General features: G+C 35.4%; 4 protein-coding genes across 4 annotated transcripts; 1 reads left to right on the top strand and 3 right to left on the bottom strand.

The window, feature by feature from the left end:
• Nucleotides 1–814: 814 nt before the first annotated feature.
• MELLADRAFT_103302 (uncharacterized protein) lies at nucleotides 815–1,808 on the top strand (the record flags this gene model as incomplete). The annotated part of the gene is made up of 5 exons (XM_007406068.1): nucleotides 815–854; nucleotides 929–962; nucleotides 1,033–1,354; nucleotides 1,431–1,524; nucleotides 1,606–1,808. The coding sequence occupies 5 exons, from the start codon at nucleotides 815–817 to the stop codon at nucleotides 1,806–1,808; spliced, it is 693 nt and encodes a 230-aa protein (XP_007406130.1).
• Nucleotides 1,809–3,169: 1,361 nt separating this feature from the next.
• On the bottom strand, nucleotides 3,170–4,851 carry MELLADRAFT_103301 (uncharacterized protein; the record flags this gene model as incomplete). Its single annotated transcript, XM_007406025.1, has 4 exons — nucleotides 3,170–4,024; nucleotides 4,097–4,462; nucleotides 4,545–4,602; nucleotides 4,679–4,851. The coding sequence occupies 4 exons, from the start codon at nucleotides 4,849–4,851 to the stop codon at nucleotides 3,170–3,172; spliced, it is 1,452 nt and encodes a 483-aa protein (XP_007406087.1).
• A 4,093-nt stretch (nucleotides 4,852–8,944) lies between these two features.
• Nucleotides 8,945–11,581, bottom strand: MELLADRAFT_60398 (uncharacterized protein; the record flags this gene model as incomplete). Its single annotated transcript, XM_007406024.1, has 1 exon — nucleotides 8,945–11,581. One exon carries the CDS (start codon nucleotides 11,579–11,581, stop codon nucleotides 8,945–8,947), a length of 2,637 nt encoding a protein of 878 aa, XP_007406086.1.
• A 5,440-nt stretch (nucleotides 11,582–17,021) lies between these two features.
• Nucleotides 17,022–19,781, bottom strand: MELLADRAFT_93647 (uncharacterized protein; the record flags this gene model as incomplete). The annotated part of the gene is made up of 11 exons (XM_007406023.1): nucleotides 17,022–17,028; nucleotides 17,160–17,539; nucleotides 17,634–17,712; nucleotides 17,814–17,913; nucleotides 18,010–18,211; nucleotides 18,321–18,696; nucleotides 18,763–18,831; nucleotides 18,938–19,055; nucleotides 19,172–19,201; nucleotides 19,326–19,561; nucleotides 19,675–19,781. The coding sequence occupies 11 exons, from the start codon at nucleotides 19,779–19,781 to the stop codon at nucleotides 17,022–17,024; spliced, it is 1,704 nt and encodes a 567-aa protein (XP_007406085.1).
• Between the last annotated feature and the right edge of the window lie 4,132 nt (nucleotides 19,782–23,913).

Below are 23,913 nucleotides of genomic sequence, written 5' to 3'. Positions count from 1 at the left end.
ATATATGAAGATTTACTTGAAAAAGATTGTTTTTTTGTAAAGATTTGTAATTCAGAAATATATTTTGTTCGATAGACTTCATCAATATCCTTTACTATTCAAAGAGATCTCTGTCTGTTCCTTTCCTACGAAAAAGTAAAAAAATGGTTGCGTACATTCTGCATGGAATGCTCTGATTTAAAAACAAAAACATTGTATTGTACTTAACAGTTCAGTTTGCAAAAACTGCTTGAACAGACAAGTAAAGTAAGAAAGGAAGGAAGAAAGAAAGAAAGAAAAGATTTGATTTGATTTGATTTGATGTATTGGTTAATATATAGAAGAGATTAGTGGTGGCTGCGACTCCGAGAATGGCCATTGATGCGAATCAGAAGAGGATGTGCAGTCGCGGTATAAAGATTTCAAAATGAGTCAAGTTTCAAAACTCCAAATCAAATCGTTTGTCCATCTTAAATAGAACTTGACCAAATTGATATTCAAGAGGCAAAGACCAGACTGTAGGACGGAGAAGGATGTGAACCGGGAGATTAAGAAGAAAGTTTGGTTGGAAAGTAACCATGAGACTTGACCAATCGGAACACATTTCCAATGTGAGGTCAACGCGCTTGACTTTTTGGAGTTCACGCTGAAGCTAGAGTGAAAAAGGCTAGCTGATCGAGTATAAAAGGGTCAACCGCTTACTAGATTATTTGTGCTTCATTCCACTCATCATCCTATCATCTTGTTCATATCTGTTTCATACCTTGACTCCTAATCAAAATCCAAAAACCTCCTCTTCACTCACTTTTGTAATATTACAAATCAACTCGACATCATGCAATTCACGTCTACCTTCTTTGTTGCTGCTCTCGTCGGTAAGTCTGGGTTCCTTGCTTGAAAATTTTGACTTGGTTCTGATCATCTTTCTTGTCATCTTGCTTCTGCTTAGCATTTGCGGCCGCTTCACCTGTTGAGCAAAACACGTTAGTAAATTTTTGTCTCTGATGATTTGTTCAATACATCTGGCTGATGATTTAACCGGTTTTCAAATAGTAACAAGAGAATTGCAGTAAACGAAAAGTGTTTCTCTGGTTGTGGTTCATCTCAAGGAGTTGTCTCGGTTACTCAAGCAACTTGGTCAAGCGGTGTTGTCTTTGGAAACCAAGCATTCACTAGTTTTCCACAGCTTACTCAAGGATTTCAAAACTTTGGAACGATTTGTGCAAACACATTCTCACAATGGAGCTCGAGTGGAGATCAATTCCAACAAATCTCATACGAGATTCATACGATGGTGATTCAATTCCAAGCCATGGTCATTCAATTTATCAACATTGGTGGATGTGATGTGTGCGAATCATCTCATGCTGCTCAAGTTAGTTTGAAGTCTTTCTTTTATATTATAAGTTTCAAACCCTCCAATATTTATCTTGAATGAATTTTTTGAACAGTTTACATCAGCCATCACACCAGTCTTTCAGCAATTCCAATCTATGATCACCATCATCACCCAGAGCTACAGTAGCTATCTTCCACAATGTCAACGTCAGTGGCTGATTCCTATCTTGATTCTTGTGTCTCTTACTTTAATACTGATATTCTTTATTTGTTTTCTCTATGTATCAGCCGATTTTAACATCCTTCATTCTTGTCTCCGTGTTGTTGTTGGAATCCTAATCTCTTTGAACATCAACGTTTCTAGCTTGTTGGTCAGCATCGGTATTAATCTTCACCTCTTTGCAATCGTTGGTATCAACCTTCAAGTTCTCTTGAGCTTAGATCTTTCACATCTTTTCAGTGGTCATGGTCTTCTTGGTGATTTTCTCTAAGTGCTTTTTTATCAGTTTGTTCTTCATTCATTGGCTTCTTATTACTACCCTGCATCTTGTCATCCGTTTTATCATTTCATTCTTTGTATGTCCCATTGGCAAGGCGCATTGTCCTGTAATACTACTTACCCCATGGACACTTCATCTTGTTAATACAACATTCACTTGACACTTGAAATTCCAAAGCATCCTCCCAAGATGCGTGCAATCCATTGGGTAGTATTCAGAAAAAATTAACCTGAACTTTTCAGTGTACTTCATATCTCTTCATCCAACTGATTGAACTCTCAATCTCATCAATCTTCTCTTCGAAACTAAAAGCAATCCGTGCCACCCAATTGTAAGTTAAGAATATTTAAACCAAGTGTAACAGAATACTCACTCTGGTATCTCAACTATAAACATACTGAACATCCGTTGATCAAACCTCATCTAAAAGATCTCAACAGTAGGGATTCATTAAAAAACAAAATTCTCTTGTATTAAGATATGAAGAGGTTATGTGAGATAATAGTATACCCATGGTCCTAGAACTTGAAGTGAGATGACAGGGATGATCAGTCAAGAACCAAAAAAGAAGATCATCAAATCATGTTAAATTATTCAAAGGATATCTAAAATCATTCTTAAACCCACCATACCACAAGAAAAATAAAACATCTATCAAACTATTGTAAGATATCTTCTTTGTAAATTGAATTCAACTTTTTTTGTCATATTTTTGATCTCATGTATATACTTCACCAGTACTGTGTATATAGTCCTCAATCAATTATCCTAGTCTGTACATTAAAAACTTTGTGAAATCCATTGCAACTTACAAATAAACACACCAATTTTTCACCCATCAACAAAATCTCTTAAATCTACCAAACCAAAATCTTTTCCTGATATAATAACCAAATCAAATAAGGAGAAAGACACCTTAAAATAATCAAGAAAAAAAGAAATCCAATTGATTTTTTTTATATTTTTTATATTTTTTGTTTGTTTGTTTGTTTGTTTGTTTGTTTGTTTGTTTGTTTGTTTGTTTGTTTGTTTGTTTGAAAATGATAATACATGATATTAAACAAATGGAATTCAATTTACAAGTTTTAGATTTTTTTTGTCAACATGATTTTGATTTAATAAAACAAATTCTAGCAAAAAAAAACAGTCAATCAATCATAGTTAAAAAAGCAATAGATAAAGAATTCAATGACTTGTATGGGTTTTAAATGAGCAAAGTAAAACAATGGGATTCAACAACAACAATAATGAACAATTTTTTTAAAAAAAAGAGAAAAAAAGAAACACACTCTTGCTTCATAAAGTCACCAAAAAGATATTCCGGGATGAGATTTTTTCATTTTTTTCAATTTTTAAAGTTTTACAAATGATCTACCCGAGTTCTTTATCTTTTCATTCCAAATTTCATTTTCTTTCAACATTTTCTTTTTTGGTTTGGATTGAATTTCAAGTGGATGATGATCATGATGATCAGAACCAGAAGACGAATTTGACGTAGAAGTATGAAGTTGAAGTCGACTAAGGTTTTTAACTAATTCATGTAAGACTAGTCCAGATTCATTAACTCTGATCAATTCGAATTCTAAATCCCTAATCCTATTCCATAAAGCATGAAAATGTTGATGATATTGTATTGGTAATCCATCAGAATGGACATTCAAATTCAATTGAGTAGGAAGCTTAGATTGAATTCGGTTTCCATTAATTGGATCATATCTCATATGATGATTTGCAGATGATGAATTTCGACTTGGTAATCCCTCATTAGTAAGTTTGATAATCTTTTCCCAAAGTTTTTTTAAACTAAGATTACAACTTTCAATGATCCGTTTAAATTCGATTTCCTTTGATTTTGAAATCAAAACTTGACTTTTCAATCCTTGGTTTTGATGTTCTAATAGATTAAAACTTTTTAAAATCTCTTCAATCGGTTCAAATTCACAAGCTGTTAATGATGATGAACAAAGATGAACAGTTTGAATTTCTTCTAAACTTTGACAGGTATATGTGCATCCGAATCTTTGGTATGGACATGAGATCAGATTGGATTCGTTGGGTGGGGTAGAACTGGCTGTTGAAGTAGATTCGGATGAGTTTGAAGTAGTCGAACGAGTTCGAGGACTACCGGTTGATGATGAACTTGGACTTGAAGATAAAGGAGATGAACTTGTAGATAGATAAGATCTTTTGTAAAACTGATGTTGATCCTAAGTGATAGACAAACAAGAATAGATGAGTTTTATATGCAAATCGAATTGAACGTGAATCAGATGACTTACAGGTCTTGTTATAAAGTCAAGATTAGGATTATGAACTTTTAATTGAATTTTCCCCTGATTCCATTCAAATTGAAAGCCTTCATCTTCATGATTAAATTCAAAAGGAAATGATAAATCTGTTTCTAAAGATTTCTTATTATTTTTGGAATTAAAAGCCAATTCACAAACACGTGAATCTGTATGACTTTTAATTAAATAACGTTGACAAAGAAATGAACATTGAAATTTCTCTTTAAAGGGACATGTAACCATCAATTCATCTACTAATTTGATAATGATTTTAGGAGCTGGTTGGATTATTGAAATCGATAATGGAAGTCGATCGATTGGACAAGTAGGAGAAAGTTCAAGCGATTTGATTAAACACTATTTTTGATCGTCAATAAGAGAAAAACAGTCAGCTTGATGTGATATTGGTAGGGGTCTTTAGTTTCTTTCGATGGCTCACTAATCGACAAAAGACATGATCAGTTGATTCACACATTACAGGATCAACAAATGGGTTTCTAAAAACAACCAACCAACCAATCAAAAAATCAATCAAATGTTTGTTTTAAAAATAAATAAAGAAAAGAAACGAACGTGCAAATAGGACATAACAAGTTTTCGTTAACTTCATTGAGATAATCATAACCAAGCTCTTCAAAATCGTATTCATCTTCCGTATTGAATGGTTTGATGGAATGATCTTTGATTTGAAGATTTGAAGTTGAAGCTGATGATGAAGTAGAGTGAAGCAGTTGTTCAGAGTTCATGGTTGAGGTTTGATCGAATTGGGTAAAATCTAAAGTTTGAAGTTGAACTTGAAGAAATCGAAAAACTCGAATTTGAATTGAGTTTACATAAAATATAAGTACTCTCTTCGGGTTTCGGATATCTCCACTTTAACCAATCAAGCCCAAACTTCACCAACCAGATACAAATCCATATACAACAAAACAAACTATGTAAGTCAATCGTTGCATTAGTTCCTAGGCATTTGAGTTTTTTCTATAACAACCGAGCGAAAAAGATCATCGAGCATTGAAAATGCACCAAATCAGAGCAAAACTACCTTCAGGCTTCCATGATACGTGCCCAAAAGATTTGATTTGATTTATGAGATCTCAACATGATTATGTACAAGGATAGAACATAGGAAGTTGATTGACTATATGATATCCAATCTGTCTACTTTCATTTATGATCTATAATTCCAATTTTCGAGTAACAATCCTGCCTGTAATCACTTATTGACTGAATTATAAACCACTAGGTTTGAACGTCAAACTGTGGTACTCGGAAAGCTGAAGTGTGCATATTGGCCTTCATACAAACATGTGAAGGACAAGCTGGAAGATCCCTTTCGAAAGATGAATTCTGGGGCAGGAATCCAAATCTTGGATCTAGCTTGATACTTGAGCAATCTTGGCCACAGACATATCAAAATCCAGTGGTGGTACCACATCAAGATGATCAAACCACTCAAAATTGGGTCTCAAAGAATCTTATTCTAATTCTAAAAACAAAAAAATGGATCCCATGACACTTTGAGCTAGGATCCTTAAACATTGTTGGATTGGTAAACAAATTCACGAAAAGGAGATAAGTTATTATCTAAGGGTGGTTAATTCAAGAAAACAAAACTGACCAACCCTCAATTTTAGACAATCATAAGATTTTGTCAACACCAATGGGAATAGAAGAATTGGTGTGTTGTGAAGAATCAGGGTCCAGCTTGGATCAATGAGTGAATCATATCACAATCTAAAAACATTGTCACATTTAACTTCCTCACTCTGAAATCTTTAACTGACCTTTGAAAGTAACCTCAGTCAGTTCCCAAGTCCATTTCAAGATGGACTGTAAAAATCAATTGGCTTCTGGTCTCATGGAAGGTGAAATTTACCTCAAGTCCCAAGCAAGCAGAAACATGAGCTTTGTGATCCAGAAGGATCCAATTCCAACAATCACTGTTCTGTTGCCTTTACAATTCTTCAAAACATTTTGTTTGCCTCTACATATGAACTTTCACATTCCAATTAGTTGGAAAGGGTACAGTAGATTGGAGGACTCATGGGAACCAGAAGCCAGTGTTTCAAATGCACAAGAAATGATTGACAAGTTCAAATTAAGGTTTCCAAAGGCTGAAGAAGAACACCAAAGGACATGGTGTACATGAGAGGTAGGGGTGAGGTTTTTTCCCACCAGGTTTTTTGATACCAGCCCCAAGGATGAGCACAGGGCCGCAAACAGGGAGCCTGGGTGTAAAGGGGGACATGATCCTAGTCATGGATCATAGAGCTGTCACAACCTGTGACATGTAGGACTGCCAAACCACTCTTGTACCAGACCATATTCCTACTATGCTTTCCTCTTCATGCTACAATAACTATATCACATAGTCATTTACATCTACCCTCTTTCCTCAAGCCACAACCCCCAAAGCTGGTCCCAACACATTCAACAAAATTAGATTGTTAACCAGAATTGGAAACAACAGAAATGTGTTAGTGCATATTCAGGCAATCATGCTTTTTAAAAGTGGCTTTCTTTTGCTTGAAATGGGGTTAATTATGACCCACAGATGGGGACCAGTCACAGTTCTGTCTTGGTGTCCAAATGTGAAAATTAGCAACCATTTGACAATTAGAGGGAAAATCTACGCTCTTGATAGAAGTGGCAACAACTTGGTCCCAATTGACATATCAAAAAAATTCACAGGCTCCTTTTTGCTTCAATGCACTAATCAGTCACAATGCAATGTTGATTTTCTTTTCAGGATTTGATGATTTTGAAGAGTGCTTCAAAAAAATGAGACAATCAGGCAGGTGTGAGGGTAATTGAAGCTGATGGATGCTTTTTGCAAATGCTTGTTGATGCAATTGCTGCTTGCAAAACTTGCTTTTAAAAAAGCATCTATGTTTCAAAAGCCTGCACGGGCTTCCTGCTGTGAAGTACCAATGCCATTGGGAAGGTAGATACATAAATGAATAAGCTGAATGTAAAAAATAAATCTTCATCAATCAATGCTACCCATAGCTGCACTTATGTGAGTTGTAAGTGGGAAGCAGAGAGATTCTAGTGTTCACTCACCCAAATTCTTAAAGCCTTGCCGTAATTACAGGTAAGTAGGGATTTCAGGGGGTGTGATTCTGGTTTTACGAATATAAATATACATAATTTAGGTCCCACTCAGTCTTATGAATCTTGATCCTTGAAAAAAATCAAACTGATATACATGAGCCAGACATACTGGGGTAAACAATTGGCTAGCCTGTGTCTTATAAAATATTTTAGCACTACCAGAAACATGATCTTTTTGAAATTTCAAGCAGAGTAGAAAAGTATTGATATAAAAAAAACCTGAGACACCAGGTAAAGACAACCCTGTGCCAGCACTGCACCACACCACAGGACACATATTTTTTGCTGTGTTTCTCCGCAACACACAAGAAAGATAAGCAACATACACTGCATTGCGGTAAGTACTGCCACAACAAAAGGTAAGGAAAAAAACATTGGATTGTAAGTTTTTTTGGGAAGTAAGACAACAAAGGTTGTTGCAGCCCAAAAAAACCGTTGATTTGAGGGATATTCTTGCGCAGCAGGTTAGGCCTCAACCTAAAAATTAACTCTATGGTGTGGTGCATTCAGAAAAACTGCAATGCAATGCAAGCGCAGAACACAACATCTGCGTTGCTGGCCCAGGGTAACTTCCAAGAAAATATACATCTTGTTTCTAGATGTTGGAGCTGCACTATGAGTATTCTCTTGTATTATCAACACCAATATTGGTCAATGTACTAACATTGAATGTTGAAAAGCATCCAAGAACCACCTGTAACAATACCTGATATTTGCTCCATCATTGTGAAGACAAGATTGTGCAATATATAAACACCAATAGCTTTTGCAATCCTACTTTAAAGGACTCAATTGTTGGTACTTTGAAATCTGAACTGATCCCCTTTAAACTTCATCAAGGAAGTAATTAGGTTTTATTTTGTGATGTAAACACTGTATAATTGTTTGAAGAGTTCTGTGTAGATGGCAACATAGAATCTTTTGTAGACACACTACAGAGGCAATCAGTTAATACCAATTGTAGAAGATAAGTTTGGCTTTACAATGAACTCAGATTCAAGAGGCTTGATTTGGAAGTGCAAAATTCATTGATGTTTGTAGAATTCAAGATGATATCTTTGAAATCATGGGCAAAGTTTCATCTATTATTACAGGTACTTCTTTGATGATTTTCAACCTTTATTATTAGTGCACTGAACAATATTGGTGTGTAAGATACAAAAAAAACTCATAATGGAGCTCCAATATCAAGGAACAAGATGCATATTTTTTGGAATTTCCGCTCTCTTCCTGATGCCTCAAGATTTTTCTCCAGCAATACTTTCCTTTTCCGCCTGGAAAAGACTATCTTTTGTAGTGTAGGCTGATCAAATAAACAGGACCATGTTGCACGGTGTCAAGGAAGGCTGGGATGCAAAGACCATGTCTTTTAGAACATTCACTCAGGACTTGATGGGCTCCTACCACTGCCAGAGAAACATAAACAGTGTCTGTGTAGTAGCTACTGGTTTACAATCACACACAGATTGGTTTTGAGGCAGAAAGGGGAACATGTACATCTTTGGATAACAAAGTACCACCTGGACACAACTGCAATCTTGGGAGCTCAGGTGTGAGATCAGTGAGACCTAAAAGTATTTTGATTGATCTGTAAGTAGCAAAAATTAAATCCTTCATTTACAGTATGTATGGAGATGCAGTTACCTTGCAACATCATCATGGACACACAGCCCACAGATATCACAGCACAAAGGTGTGGTTTCACAGCGCTAAATAGGAATTTCAAGGGGTTTTATTATTAAGCCAATCTAAACAGCAACGGTATGTTCTAATCTTGAATCTACAGAGATGTTCAAGTGCTTCCATTAGGTATGGATCTGAAGCTTCATCAAACCATGATTTCAAAAGCATTTTTAAATAGGTCAGTGATATTGGATGGTTTGCCAGGTCTTTTGTATGTGTGCAAAGGGATTGGAATGAAAGTCTTGGATCTAACCATGATTTCTCAAACCTCAGCTCTTGTGATAGTGTTTCTGCCTGTGTGAAAAATACTGAGTGTATTCCATCCTCAAAGCTCAAAAGCTTCCACTTTGAATATTCCTTTTTGAGGAAGTTCCACCCATTATCAAGGATAGTGTTCAATTTGGTTTCTGTTGACTGCTTCTCATAGAGTGATCTTATCATTCCTATAAAACCCACTGTTATTCTATACTCTGCAAGGCTAACAGCCTTGACAATAGTCTCCATATTTGACTCATGTTTTGCTTTATTCTCTAGAACCACAGTATGGCACAAGTGTATCTGGTGAGTTGAATATTGATGAAGATTGTTACTAACTTTATACTTGTTCAGCAAGTTGATAATCAATTCTACAAAAAAAATGTGAATCTTTTGACACAGTTCGAAACCCCTAGGCATAAGAAACTTGGCAGACCTAGATATTGACCTGCATTCATTAATTTTGTGCCTATTCAAAGTTCTTGAAGTCCATGGCAAATTTCTATGACCACTGTGATATCTCATTTCCTCAAATTCAAGGTTCCCTATTGATGCTCTTGAATATAATCCACCCTGGATGAACATCATGTCTTGGTTGTAGATACTCTGGGCTTTGCATTGAAGCTTCCCTATTTCCTTTACATTTATCTTTGATGTGTTTGGGTCTAGGTTATATCTGACTAAAATTGATTCCAAAATCTTCAATGACATTTTTGTCAATCTGGGTAATTTGGAAAAGTATGCAAACAGGAACAGGGGCTCTAGCAAATAACTCTGACGTGCTTTGAGCTTCATATCCTTGATCCCCACATGCCTCCATTGCTCAAAGATAGGGTGAATGAGGTCCCACATATGGCCCAACATTTTTTCTAGCAAAGAACTATCTAATACAGGGTCATGATGTATTATGACAATACCAAACATGCTCATTGTGACCCACCACTGTGCACAATCGATTGCTTTATGCACTGCCTTTCCCAGATTTTTATCTTTACTTGAAATCTTCATCAAATCATCCCTGAGTGCTTTGAACCAGATGGGCAGTTTATAAGCATAAACAGGGGAATTAGCCACATAATATACACCTATATCCTTGAGCATTGTAAGTGTGTCCTGGCCAGGCTTCTTCCAGTCATGTTTCTTTTGAATTCCTTTTTTAATAGCTGGAACAATCACATCTTTTGACAAATTCCTTGAGGTATCTGGTATTGAACCAACATGTTGGCAATCTTGTGCCCCTGCAGATTTATCAAACATTTGTGTCACTGGAACAATGTATTCATCAATTAATCCTTGTGAAAGCTTATCTTTTGGATTCTGGGTTTGTTTCTTCCTTGGAGGTTTATCATTTTCCAAATTTCCAATCTCTTTACTAATATCAACTAGGAAACCATTGCCCCTTTCAATCTCATTGTGACCATTCTCTTCAATCAACAGCCTCTTCTTGCCTTTTGACAATTCTGTCTGGTCTGTTACTGATCTAAATTGATGGGGTCCATAAGACAGTGTATCATCAGCTTCCATATTGTCACCTTGGCTTGGCCTATGTGTATTGGTGCCTTCATTTTCCTCATTTATGTAAATAATCTGACTTGATGTGCTCCCCATTTGGTTATGAAAATAGGGTGGAACATCTTGAAGAACACCTCGGTTAGGTGAAGCCCAGCCTAAAAAATCACATTCAGAGCTATCAAGGGGTTGGAGGCTTGAAAATATGTCATCCAGGTCAGGATCATAATGAGTGTCCAAGTCTTTTGGGCCTGCATAGCTGTGTATATGGTCAGAAGTGCTTGCTGGGTGCCTGGCCTGGCCAGAAAGAAGTTGTTTATATTTAGCTTCCAATGTTCCAGATTGGCTTTTTGGACCAAAGAATGAGTGTTGGTCCAAGTTAAGTTGATCCTCATTACAGATATCAACAAGGTGTTGGTGACTATCAAGACCTTCTTGAATTGGATAATTGGTGTTGTAATTGGATGATATTGTTCTAGTATCCTTGGGAAGAATGGTCTCAAGGGCTGGTGAAGTTTGGTCAATGCATACATTGTCATTATTTTGAAAGGTGTGCCAATTTTCTGGTGCCCCTGAGCAAATCAAGTGTTCTTCCAAGCTGGGGTTCATAAATCCATTGCTAGATAGCACATGCGGGTAAAGAAAATCAGTGTACCCATGTGTGTTAGATTCCAACTTTTCAAAATTGTAACCTTGAAAATGATCTGGTTCTGTGTGTAGCACAATATCAGGAAAGTTGTTTTCTTGATGGAGCAAAGTTTCAAACCATATATCCTCCTCTGAAATTCTTTCTATGTCATTTGCTGGCAATAGTATGTCTTTGATAGCCCAGCTTGATGGTATCCAAAAAATGAAGACAATCAATCCCCAGGATTGAAGTAGCTTTGATATTGTTAAAGATGAGTGAGGCATTTCTGAAATTTGTGATGTTGATCAAAAAATAACTTCTAAGGGAGGAAGCTGCCTGAATCTTACTCAAGCACAAAACCCATGGGGCAAGAAAATGCAATTCAACAGTCATATGCAGTGTGTGTTATAAAACATTTACCAATAGTAAATGCATCAGATCTAGACCAAGGATATCTTATGTAATTGAACTCAGATGGTGTTTTGAGACCAATATGAAAAATAGACTCCACATCCAATGTGGAACATGTAATGTACAGCCAGGATACATTATTCAAAGTATCAAATGTGGACTACAGAAATTCTCTAGTTGTGGTGGCATGGGTTCCAAATTCATACAATCCTTGACACTTGATTTGACAGGATAGCTGCCCCGCGACCTCATGAAGTGGACTTTCCATAACTGCACACATTGATTTTTTTGATGGTCAATCACCAGAAAATTGTAGACTGGGCACATCTCATTTCTTCTAGGTCAAGGGTAAGTTCCTCACAACTTGATAGCAAAGATGCAAATATGTACCCTTATCAAATAGTCGCAATGGCATGAAGCACCACAAGTGTTATGTGATTATCTGACCAGTGTATTGTCTTTCTGTAGACTGTGAGAGACTTGTACAACAGGTTGGGCATGCTCACTTACACAATTTCTGATCAGGAATTGACAGAAATTGCATTCTACAACAGTCAAAGTGCTGGTTTGGTGGAGTATGATTCATTTTTGTACTTAAAAATTCACAGAATGCAATTTCTGTCCAGGAATTGCTTAAGTGAACACACCCTTATTGTCAGCCCTTGAGCCCTGTTTACAGGACCACGGACTAACAAACACACATGTAAATATATGTAAATTGTCTAAACCCGTAAGGATTACACCTCATGGCCCAGTATCAAGAGTCACTTAGATAACAAGACTTAAATATCACTTTCAAAGAATGACAAACCTAAGTGCCAACCACAAGCTGACACCTAGGTCTAGAATATATAAAGTTTAAACCCCTCTTCTCCCGCCTCTGGAAGAAAAATCAACTTCGCATCATTCCACAATTCCACATCACAACTTACTTCATTCTTACCAAGAATATTGAGTGAAGTGATTTTATTGTAATTGATCTTCTAGTTCTACAACCTCCCTTGAGCCCTTGTGATATGTAAAGTGGTGGTTCTAAGCTAGTGGGACTATATAGTTATGGAACCAAGCTTTAGAATTGCATAGGATACCTATTGAGTTGAGTGTAAAGCATCTGGTTGAACCTTTGAGAAATCAAAGTGTAAAGTTCTGCAGTCTCTATTACCATTAGAGCTCTTGATTAAGCTCCTTTGAAGGATCACACTGCCATCCCACTGGTATTGAATCCTCTCTTTAGAGGTCAACTAATTGAAGTCTACACTTGAGTGTACCCAGTGAAGACATTGGTATTACATCACTATATCCGCACTTCAGCTTCTTAATCAAGAGTCAGCCTGGAAGTAGCTGACCTCTCACATATACACCAGTGCCTCTATGCTCTTGATCTAACTGCAAATCTACACATATTTGGCAGCCAGTTGATTTCTCAACCAATACAACATTAAAGGCTATTAAATTATCTCACCTCATACAAGAACCTTCCTGGTGCAAACAAAAGAGTTTTTTTGGCCCCAAATATATCTATGTTTAATGCTGATGTTTGCCAAGCTTGGAATATACCTAATGTTGTACCTCATAATTTGGTATATAGGTACAAAATAAGGTTTTAACTTGAGGCAACAAAATTTACCAGCAAAAGCCTAGCTGTCCAAGTTTTATGAAATTGTTCAGCAATTTCTGTTCAAGAATTTCCACATATTTGAGTACAGGGAATTTCAGAATCAATGAATTGCACTGTAATGGTTGGTATCTACAAGCAAAAGCAGCCTGCTATCCTTTGGGGTTATTTTCAGGATGTTTATAGTGGTTTTCAAAGCTATCATCTTTCTAACACGTTATATGTATAGATTGCAACGAGAAGTTACAATTCATACAACAGAGAAAAGTAAATCACTAAAAAAAGAAATAAACTTGTAGGGCTTATATGCTACAAAGTTTAAGGACGGAAAAACAGGGTTGTAAGACTGCAGTTAGAGGACCTTTAAAGAATGGGTTTTCAAGGGATTTGGGAGTAAATTTCTACTAGTATTTTGGTCAAAACTGCAAACTGGTTCTTCAGTAACTTCCCTTGATCAATTATCTTTTTTAAATCTGACTAAAAGAGGTACTACACAGGTTTAGGGCACATTTGGTAGAGCTTAATTTAAGCTACTTATGTCAAAATTTGACTTTCATAAGTCAAATTTCAAAAAGTCCATTTGGCACCGGAATTTCAAAACTTTTCAAAGCTACTTATGGGACCCATAAGTAGCTTATTTTGCTACTTATAATAAAGAGCCAAAGAGCTCCTTATTTTCCAATACACTACTTATTTGACCCAACATCCCGATCACTTTTCTTGTTTTTGAAAATCTACAAGTCCCATCTTCCATACCCCCCTGTCCGCACTTCAATTCACATCAACATCGTTGTCAAAAGAAATCTGGATTCACTCACTTGTTGTTTTCAAATCGCACATGTTGCATCTACCATACCCCCCTTCTATCTTTGAAGTGATTCAACATGATTGTCCATTAGCACTGTTGATAGTCAATTCAATCTCTCATCTTCAAACACCACAACCAAAAGTCACGATACAGAAACAATATAATCCAATGTCATTAAAACACCTAGAAAAGTAGTTCAACATATTTGGATTTGCAAGGCAAACACCGTTTATGATTTTTTGTGAAGTTTTTCGGAATCGATTGAATCTCTAGACGAGAAAAGTGCTAGTAAAAAAGGTAAAAAATTGGTTGGTGGTTCTGGAACTAGAGATGAAACAAAGAAAAGTGAAAGTGAGAAAAAGTGACCCTTGAAGATTTGGAACGGTCAACCAGATTTTGGCTGCCAAACAAAATTCACCTTTTATGGACTTTTAAGTTGACTTTCATCAAAAAGTCAACTTAAAACAAAAATCAACTTTCTGGGGTCGGAAAGTTTGTACCTTTTAAAAGGTACATACAAAATTTTGTAAGCTGTACCAAATGTGCCCTCAAAGTTCCTTGATCTGACCAAATCCCAATCAGATCAAGCAGCACTTAAGGACTATTTGTCTCCTGAATAGTTTGACTCTACAAATGGTAATCAACGACTATGAATATACTGTGTTCAGGAATAGTAACAATAATGGAAGGAATTGAGAACCACAAGAACAATGTAACAAAATCACAAATAAGGTAGTAAATTTCACCTTACTGAAAGCTAATCTAGTTGGTGATGAGGATTTCATTGGGTAAATGAAAAGTATTAAATCATAATGTCATCATGATTGCAAAGTTTGCATATTCAGAGTTTTTGTAGTCTGAAGTTTGAAAATCCTATGAGCATTAAACTTTGTGGTTCCAAGGTTAGGTTCTATTACATATAATTTATAAATCTTTCTACTTAGTTTCATACATGTTACAGCTGTGAGATGTATGTAATCTTAGGAAGTAGGGGGTGTCAAGTTTGTTTTTTTACGGTTTTTACCGTAAAAATTCTCTCCCGCTGTAGCATAAATTTACACAAATTTTATGCAAACGGGAGAGGATTTATGTATCCCGTTTGCGTAAAACGTAAACAATTTATGCTTACAACATTTGATCAAAGAGCTCGCCTTGACCGATTCGCTCTGAGACACAGTGGGCTTAATAGTGGATGCCAGGACAACCTTGCATCCTTTTACCAGCAGTTTTCACCTCACCAGGTGGATGATCGAGGCCAAAATGTAAAAAAACCTCAATCATGGTTTAGCAGTTATTAAACAACCACGGCTAAGTTTTTTTTGAGTTATAACATACAAACTTAGCCGTTTCATAGTTTTTTTTGTTATAAAAAATCAAACTTGACACCCCCTAGTATAAAAGTTGTATACATACACAGTCCTCCACATATGTTTTACACTTGTTACATATGTCAATTCATATGTAAGTTGAATCTTGACACTGACTCTGGGTTGTGATTATTGTTTTTAAAGCTTTTCCTATTATCGTGTGTCAGCCTTTGGTGCTATGATTGAGTACTCAGGGCTGACAAAGGTGGTGGCCGCGCAGACCGCTGATTGCGGACTGGCCTTTGGCCGACGGGGCTCATCTAGGACGCCACAAATGAGGCGTCAGCCAGGCAGCTATCCGGCGGTCAAGGGCGAAATTTGGGCTAGGCCGAATTTGGGCTGCTAGGGGCCGAATTTGGCACAGGATCCATCAGTGGTGTGCAAATATGGCATGAACATACAAAAACTAATTTTTGAGGATGACTAACCACTTCATAGACATTGTAGGATGATTAAATATCCAAGATTGGAGAATTGATAGGTTGTAGACAGGCTGTGTGGATGATATTACCACCAAAATGATGGCAAAAAGACAGCTTTTTATAAGCTAGCTCAACAGGCACACTACAGGAAGTGGAAAGTTGAGGCAACAGTGACTTGAAATGCAACTTACTTTCAAAATCAGAGACACATAAAAGCACCATGAAGAAGTAGTTTTATAAAAAAAGAGTAGAATGCAGAAATGAAATGGGATTTAATATTAAAAGGAATAAAACAAAAAGGACCTAAACATAATTAGGTTAGACCTGCAATCAGAACAATGGGCAGGAAATCAAGATAGAGCTGTAATTGAGAGATTGCAAACACCCTTTGTGTGCTAAATGCACCCCAACGGAGCCAGACAAATTGAACTTTGAAATTACAGTTTGGACTGTACTGGCTGATAGACTACATTCTCAAGTGGTACATATCCATGTCCATTTTTTAACACAGCATTCCAATAATCTATTTTTTTGACTTCAGATGCAAGAGACTTGGGCCATATATCTACAGTTCTCAAGATGATGAACTTGTTTTTAAGTCCTTGGAATTCTAATTTTCTACAACTTGTGAACTACCATTGTATTCTTTAATGTTTAATCTCTTCATTCAAATTTGTTTCACTGAATTACAAATATCAGAAAAAGATATTTAAAATAATTTCAAAAGTAGGAAATCATTGAACTTCAATTACTATAAATCATTCATTCGAAAATTAGTATTGAAAAAATTGGTAAAAAAAAAGCTTTGCAAAAAGAAAAGAAAAGAAACACTAGATTTAGGAAAAAAAACCTGCTAAAGAATTATAAACACTTCAATTTATTCGAATCACCCCATACAAAAAACAAAAAACAAAAAACAAAAAACAAAAAACAAAACAAACAACAAAAGACAGATTACAGAAAGATAAATTAAAAAAGTAATCACAAACAAAGAAATCCAAAAAAGATTAATTATCTTCAAGTCAAATAAATAGTAACAAACGATCCAAAAAAATAATCATAAGTGAACCCCCAAAAAAATAAGCACAAGATCCCAAAAACTCATACACTTATAAAGAAGAAGAAAAATAAAGAGAGAAAGAGAGAGAGAGTCTGTGTATATATATGTTCAAAGGAAAGAAAGAAAAAGAAAGGAGGTAAACAAGTCAATCCGAAAAGTTTATGTGATTCAAGTTTTACCTATTAAAATTCGAAATTGAAATTAAAGGAGATAAACTTTTAAACGAATCATCATGATGATCTTCAGTACTAGCAAGATCCAAATCTTCTTTAAGGATTTCTAAATCATGATCGTTTTTAAAGATCTTTGGATTCCTAATAATCAAAATCTCATCACTCCATCTAAGATCTTTAAGAACCGGTTCGATTTCTTTGATCTGATGATTTGATGAACTAGTCGAATAGCTCGATTCAGTTCTTGTACTTCTACTACTTGTCGTCGTCTGTCTACGTCCTAGTTTATATGAAAGTTTATGGTATAGATCTATACTTGTGATGGATGAGGTTGAGATACAAGTTGAACTGGATTTGTTAACATCTGTCTCAGTATATGAACGCCACTGTCAAAAATAAATCATCATCATTATCATCAGTTTAAATGTAAATGAGATTAAAGATTTCGAATGTGTTTTTTTGAAAGAATCGGAAACTTACACTCTGGAATAACATTGCAATGGCCGAAAACCCACCACTAACAAGATAAAGCCAAGACCCAAGTGAACGCCAACGAGCCCTATAAACAAACCATAGACCACCCCAAAGAAAAAGTGAATAAATTGATTATAAACGAAAATTGAAGATTTAAAAAAAGAAACTAAATGAAGTTTGACTTACACTACAATCACTTTTTCAGTATGAGTTCCAATAATAAGACAAACCAAGATAGTATAAACCACTGAGATAGTCATCACAGTACAATGACAAACCAAAAAAACTAACCAAAATCAAACCCCAAAGAAATTTCAAATTCAGTTCAAAGTCAAAGTCAAAAGGAAAAAGAAAAAAGGATTTAAAAGAATTTGAGACGAACTATAAGCTCTTCTTAAAGCTTTTCCAACACCTTTAATACTTTGATGATTAATTGGAGCTTCATAATTTGGAATTAAACTGGATGGTTGTGATGGTGTGATCAGATTAGGATGGTCTCCTACTCTTACAACTCTTATATGTCTCATTCGATTTGAACAAGATTTCATAAGTTTAACTAATGGCCAAACTGAATTAGTATAAAACTATGATTCAAAACAAACGAAGAATCCGACAAAGCAAACCAAAAATCAGTCAAAGAAAAAGAGAAGATGTATAATTTCAATATTGTAAAGAAAAACAATTCAAACTTACGATCCCAGTAATCGTCCAAAGAAAAGCCCAAGTAAAGGAGTTCCATTTAAGACAATTAATCAAATGAGCAGTAGATTTCAAAAGCTCATCACCAGCCATTACGATCTTAATAAACTCATCTGGATCAGGTATCACTTTAGCTTCCCAATTCTTAGAAGCATTACTAAGTAAATCTCTAACTAAAGTGATATGATCGATTTCTTTTCGATAGGCAATAGCCAAGATAATACTCCAGGTTAAAGTGATGATGGTCACTAGGATTGGTACTCCAGTACAGAAGATGTATAGGATCATCGGTTGAGAGATCACTCGTTTGGTTAAGACTGAAGATGGATGAGGTAAACAAAGACTGATAAAAAGAAACTTTAAATGTAAGCTTCAACATCATCCATTCTTCCTGGCTTCGTAATTCAAGAATCTAGTTAAAGAAACAGAAACTGACCAAGTATTTAAAGCCCCCCAAGATGTAACAAAATAACTATAAAAGTTAAACAACCACATGAATTGTACACTTTTTATCAACCCGAAAGAAAAAAAAAACACATTAGTCTTATTTTTTTCAAGTTTTTAGGGTTTTTTTTATTCAAGTTTTTTCTTTCTTCTTTTTTTTGACTTACCAAATTCCTAATGACATTTTTCCAGCAAATTCAGGTGATTTTAATGAAGCATAATCAACATAAGTATAAATTTCACAAAAACAACTAGTTAATAATTGACAAATCGCAACGGCTAAAGCTATTTATTTCAAAATCAAATCATCGAAAAAGAAAATAAAATTAGTCTTTTGATTTATAAGATCATCTTTAAAAAGAGATGAATGGATGAGGTTGTGAGGAAAGAAAAGAGCTTACATGTATTTGGAATCCAATAAGTTTTTTTACCTATACTCAAACCAAACGAAATCACGAAAAAGAAAAAAAAGAATTATCCATCAATAAATTATTTTTCATATACTAAATCAAAACCGAAAAGTCATCAATCAAGTTTTTTTTTCTCAACACTCACTTTCAGTAATATAAAACTTTTTAAGTAACCAAATCATCCTTTGACCTTCACCTTCACCTCCCCCTCCACCTCTACTTCTACTTCTACCTCGAGCTTTATAATTGGATTTAGATTCTTCATGTTTTCTCCAACATGGAATACTTATCACTGTTCCACAAAATAAGATTGTACAAGCATGAATGATCGAAAGACCTATTAAGATTTGATAAGTTTTCTTTTCAACCGATGGAAATGCACTTTTTGAATTCCATACCAAAAGAAAAAAGAAAAAAAATATTAGTTAGAAAATTTGAAAAGATTCTATAAAAAAGTGACGAATTTATAACAAACAAACAGACAGTATACTAACCTTGATTCAACTAATTCTAATCCAAACGAATAAGGATTCCCACCTGGAGGTAAAAGAGCCAGAATATCACCTATAGAAGGTAACGTATTTAAGATAGGTGATGTCATTTGATCTTCTTGGTATGTGTAAATATAGATAGATATAGATTTGTATATATAAAACCCAAAAGATCGATCCGGATAAGTTCTTTGATGATAAGATAATCAAAACTTATTCAATTTGGTTTCCTTAACACTTGATCTGAATTTTCTTTTCTTCCTTAAATCTTTTCTTTCTTCTTTTTTTTCGATTTGATTTGCTTTGATTTTGATGTTGATTTTGATGTTGATTTTAATCAAGAAGTAAAAGTAATAATTTAATAATTAACAAAGAGAATTATTCACTTTTCGAAAAAAAACCACCACTATCGTACTACCAATAACAAATCCTTCAGACCAAGAACCAAAAGAAAAAGAAAATCTAAGAATGATGTTTCTTGATGACTCACCACACCAACCGAAAAAAAAAGAAAAAAGAAGGAAAAAAAACAGATAGCAAGTCAGTATGCATATATATATATACGTAATGAAAATGGAAAAAAAGAATGAGTTGAAAATAAACTATAACAACAAATGATGATGAAGATGAAGAAAAGTCATTCTAGTATCTAACTTACTCACTTATCTATGCAAGTAACTCGTCAAAAGGGAAAAACAATCACCAGTTAAATTACTCACACTTCACACTCACACTCACACCAGTCGATTTTCCTACTTGTTTCCCAACAACGATTAAGAGTTTCGAAAATGTAGTTACACAAATTAAGAAAACCCCGACCAAAGCTTTCAAGAAAAAATAAAATAAAATACTACTTGTAAATACTTCAAAGGGTGAAGAAAAGATCAAGGAGGGGTTTTTTTTGGCGGCGGCGGCGTGGTTGAAAATGATCCTTACAATTTTTTCAAAAAAAACTCCTTTACATACGTGTGGTATGGTTGTACATAGAAAAAAGTCAATCAATTCATTCCTACCATTCTGATTCTATCATACTTGGTGCCATACGTATGTATCTCCATAGCATGCACTTGGATGTGGATGTGGACGTGGACGTGGATGTGGATTGTGGATGTGGGATGTGGGTTCAAAAGTGAACAAGAGTTTTTCTTTTTTCTAGTAAATTTGATACCATACATCTTTCCACTTTTCGATTTGAAGTTCATCAAGTACAGAAAGGTTGAACTTGTATTGATTTTTATTTCTATGGTTTTGTACAGAAAAGTTCAGAAGAATCAAATAGGTTTCAAGTAAGAACAGTAACTATGCGTACGACAAAGCCTGCCTTTCTATCTGGCTGGTGGGCGTTCAACTTTTTGAAATCGCCTTCCCCCCCGGTGTTATGTATCCCGTCCGTCAACTCACCCGAATCATCCCACCAGATTCTAAAACCGAATCATCAAGAAGGAAATCTTTTGTATGTAGTAGATGGTGCATATAGAAACGCACCAAGGTTTTCTTCTTGATTTGAATTCATCAAAGCTTGATTTGATTTCGATGAGATGACCAATCAGGATACGAAATGTCGGTTGATAAGTTATGAATCATGATGAGTTGATGAACGTTTAGATAGAAATCCATGACGATTCGAATCCAGTGAATTCGTATAGTAATTTTTCAAAAACCTGACTTGTTTTTTTCCTTTCTGTCATAAATTTGTCATCTTGTAGCATACATTCAAGATCGACTTCTAATCGTCATTGATTCAATAGGTCGGAACATTTTTTCAAACGAGTTTTTCATAGTAAGCAAGGATGATAAGAAGTCATCAATTTATTTTTTAACTGAGCTTGTAAAACACTTTAAGAAATCTTCATAATCTGTTTGAATTGTCTTTCTGACGCATATATAGAAAGATGTGAACGTGAAGGTTGTGTCACGGAAAAGTCATGGCAGCTGTCGAGTGGAGATCAGTGTCCCTTTCACCAACCTCAACTCCCTTGTGTCCTCTCCATGCCATCCTTCCTCTGATCCTCAACTCGTGTTACAATCCCTTAACCATGAAATCATACGTTTTCACCGTTTTTCTGAAGAGATCAGTCCGTTAGCCTGGCCATTGGCAAGATAGGTGTGTGGTCATCGAGGTATGATGGAAAGTAAACGAATTTTCATCTTGAGATACCTGTCAAAATCAAAGTTTTTGTCAGTGTTTGTATCTGCGTGTCCCTGCTCAGCGCACGGACCCCGAGCTCAGCTCGAGATTTTGCATTTTTCCAACATTTCTGAGAACGACTGTACGTGTACATACTTTTTGCTATATACTGTCGTTCCCAAAAAGGTTGCCACATCGACAAAAAAATTTTGTTGAGGTGGTCTGTGCGCGCTGTCAGAATTTGACAAGAGAAGTGAGCACGTGAGCTGAAAAGAATCTCCCTGTCAAAGAATTCCATAGCCTCAACAGAGAGAGAGCCCTCTTTTTTCAGCTGCCTGAATTCCGACTCCAAATCCATCCTCGCATTTCCTCCTGACCAACCAGTGCCTCATTATCGGCCAAACCACATCATCGCTAATGGCTTTTAAGAAATACTCTGAAGAAGTTTTCATTTTAATTGCAACCGATCAGATTTTTCCAAAACAGTTCTTAGGAGTTCTTCGACTCGAGTTTTGATAATTAGTCTTCATTTTCATTCAAACCGATCAGATTTTTACAAAACAGTTCTTTGTTTTTCTACTCCTGATGTTGGTTGTACATACAAGGAAATGCTTGTTTCCTTTTTGAATAATTCTGGATAACCTGGATTCTTGTTTGATAACAATCAACAACATGTCTTTCTTACCTTTTTTAGTTTTGGTGATAACGAGTGACCAATTTTTTGGCTACATACCTCCCTTTTTTTGTTTAACAACAAAGTCCATATGATGAATCGATAGCAAACAACTTCCTTTTCTGAATACTTTACCATTTTTCTTCTCACAAAGCAATTTTGTAAAATTTCTTTGAATAAAGCATAACAAGCTCTTGGAATTTTTGATATCATAAAAGCACCATCTGTGCTTTGTCTCGTTTATCTTGTGAAGCGATTTAAGCTTCCGATCATCTTCTTAAAACCAAGATCACCTTTGACTTTAGGTCTATCAAAGGTTGTAAAGCTTTGATAAGTCTATGCTTTGTCTTGTCTATCTTGTGAAGTGATCCAAGTTCCCGATCAGCTTCTTAAGAACAAGATCAGGTTTGACTTGAGTCTATTAGCAAAAAATTTAAAGCTTTGATAGCATTGGACCGAGTTTGATTTTAAAAACTCATTCGATCGATTGATCAAAACCTTGGAGAAACACATCTTCCAATTTATCAACTGATTACATCAAACTTGTTTGCTTTTGTTCACCACGGTTCGATTAAAATTGTTAAAAACAAGACAAATCACATTTTCATTTCAATGACAATCCAATATCGATTGAACTTTTGTATAACAAGGAAAATTACATGTTCTTTTAGATAACGCATGATCGATCGACTTCATTTTAACAGTCTATCTACTAAAGTAAAAAACAATTTAGCAGATGGCTCGAGTGGTTTGAGTGATCTGAAGAACTAAAAACAAAAGGCAAAGATCGATTTTGAACAGCGAGTTTTGAGTCGAGAGGAACATGTTAAGCAGATCTATCGTTTTTTTTGAGTGGAAGTGAAGACTTAAATAAGACGGTGAAAATTCAATTTTGACAGCCGAGTTTTTGGGGACTTACAATCAAGTTTTAAAGCCGAGTCTTGTAATGAAGGAACCGCGTTGAGCCGAACGTTTTGTTTTGTTTTTGAGTCGAAGTGATGACCTAAATAAGAAATTAAAAAATCGATTTTTGAAACGGGCGTGGTGGTTTGGCGGATAATGGGGGAAGAGGAATTGGGTCGTGGATTCCAAAAAGAGGGTTCCCTCTCTCTCTTTCAAAGCCCTTAGCTTCGAAAGAGAGAGAGGTTCTGTGCTGTCTTCTCTTGTCAAATTCTGACAGCGCGCACAGACCACCTCAACAAAAAATTTTTGTCGATGTGGCAACCTTTTTGGGAACGACAGTACTTTTTTTGGCGGGGAAGGCGAGGCCAAAAGTATATTTTTTTTCTTTGTCCCCGCCAAAAAAAGTATGTAGCGAAAAGTATGTAGCGCTACATACTTTGCTTTGAGTACCCTTAATTTATTTTTTAACTGAGCTTGTAAAACACTTTAAGAAATCTTCATAATCTGTTTGAATTGTCTTTCTGACGCATATATAGAA

Source organism: Melampsora larici-populina (genome assembly GCF_000204055.1).
Source record: "Melampsora larici-populina 98AG31 unplaced genomic scaffold MELLAscaffold_5, whole genome shotgun sequence".
NCBI classification, from domain to species: Eukaryota; Fungi; Basidiomycota; class Pucciniomycetes; order Pucciniales; family Melampsoraceae; genus Melampsora; species Melampsora laricis-populina.
This window is presented reverse-complemented; position numbering and strand designations above follow the sequence as displayed.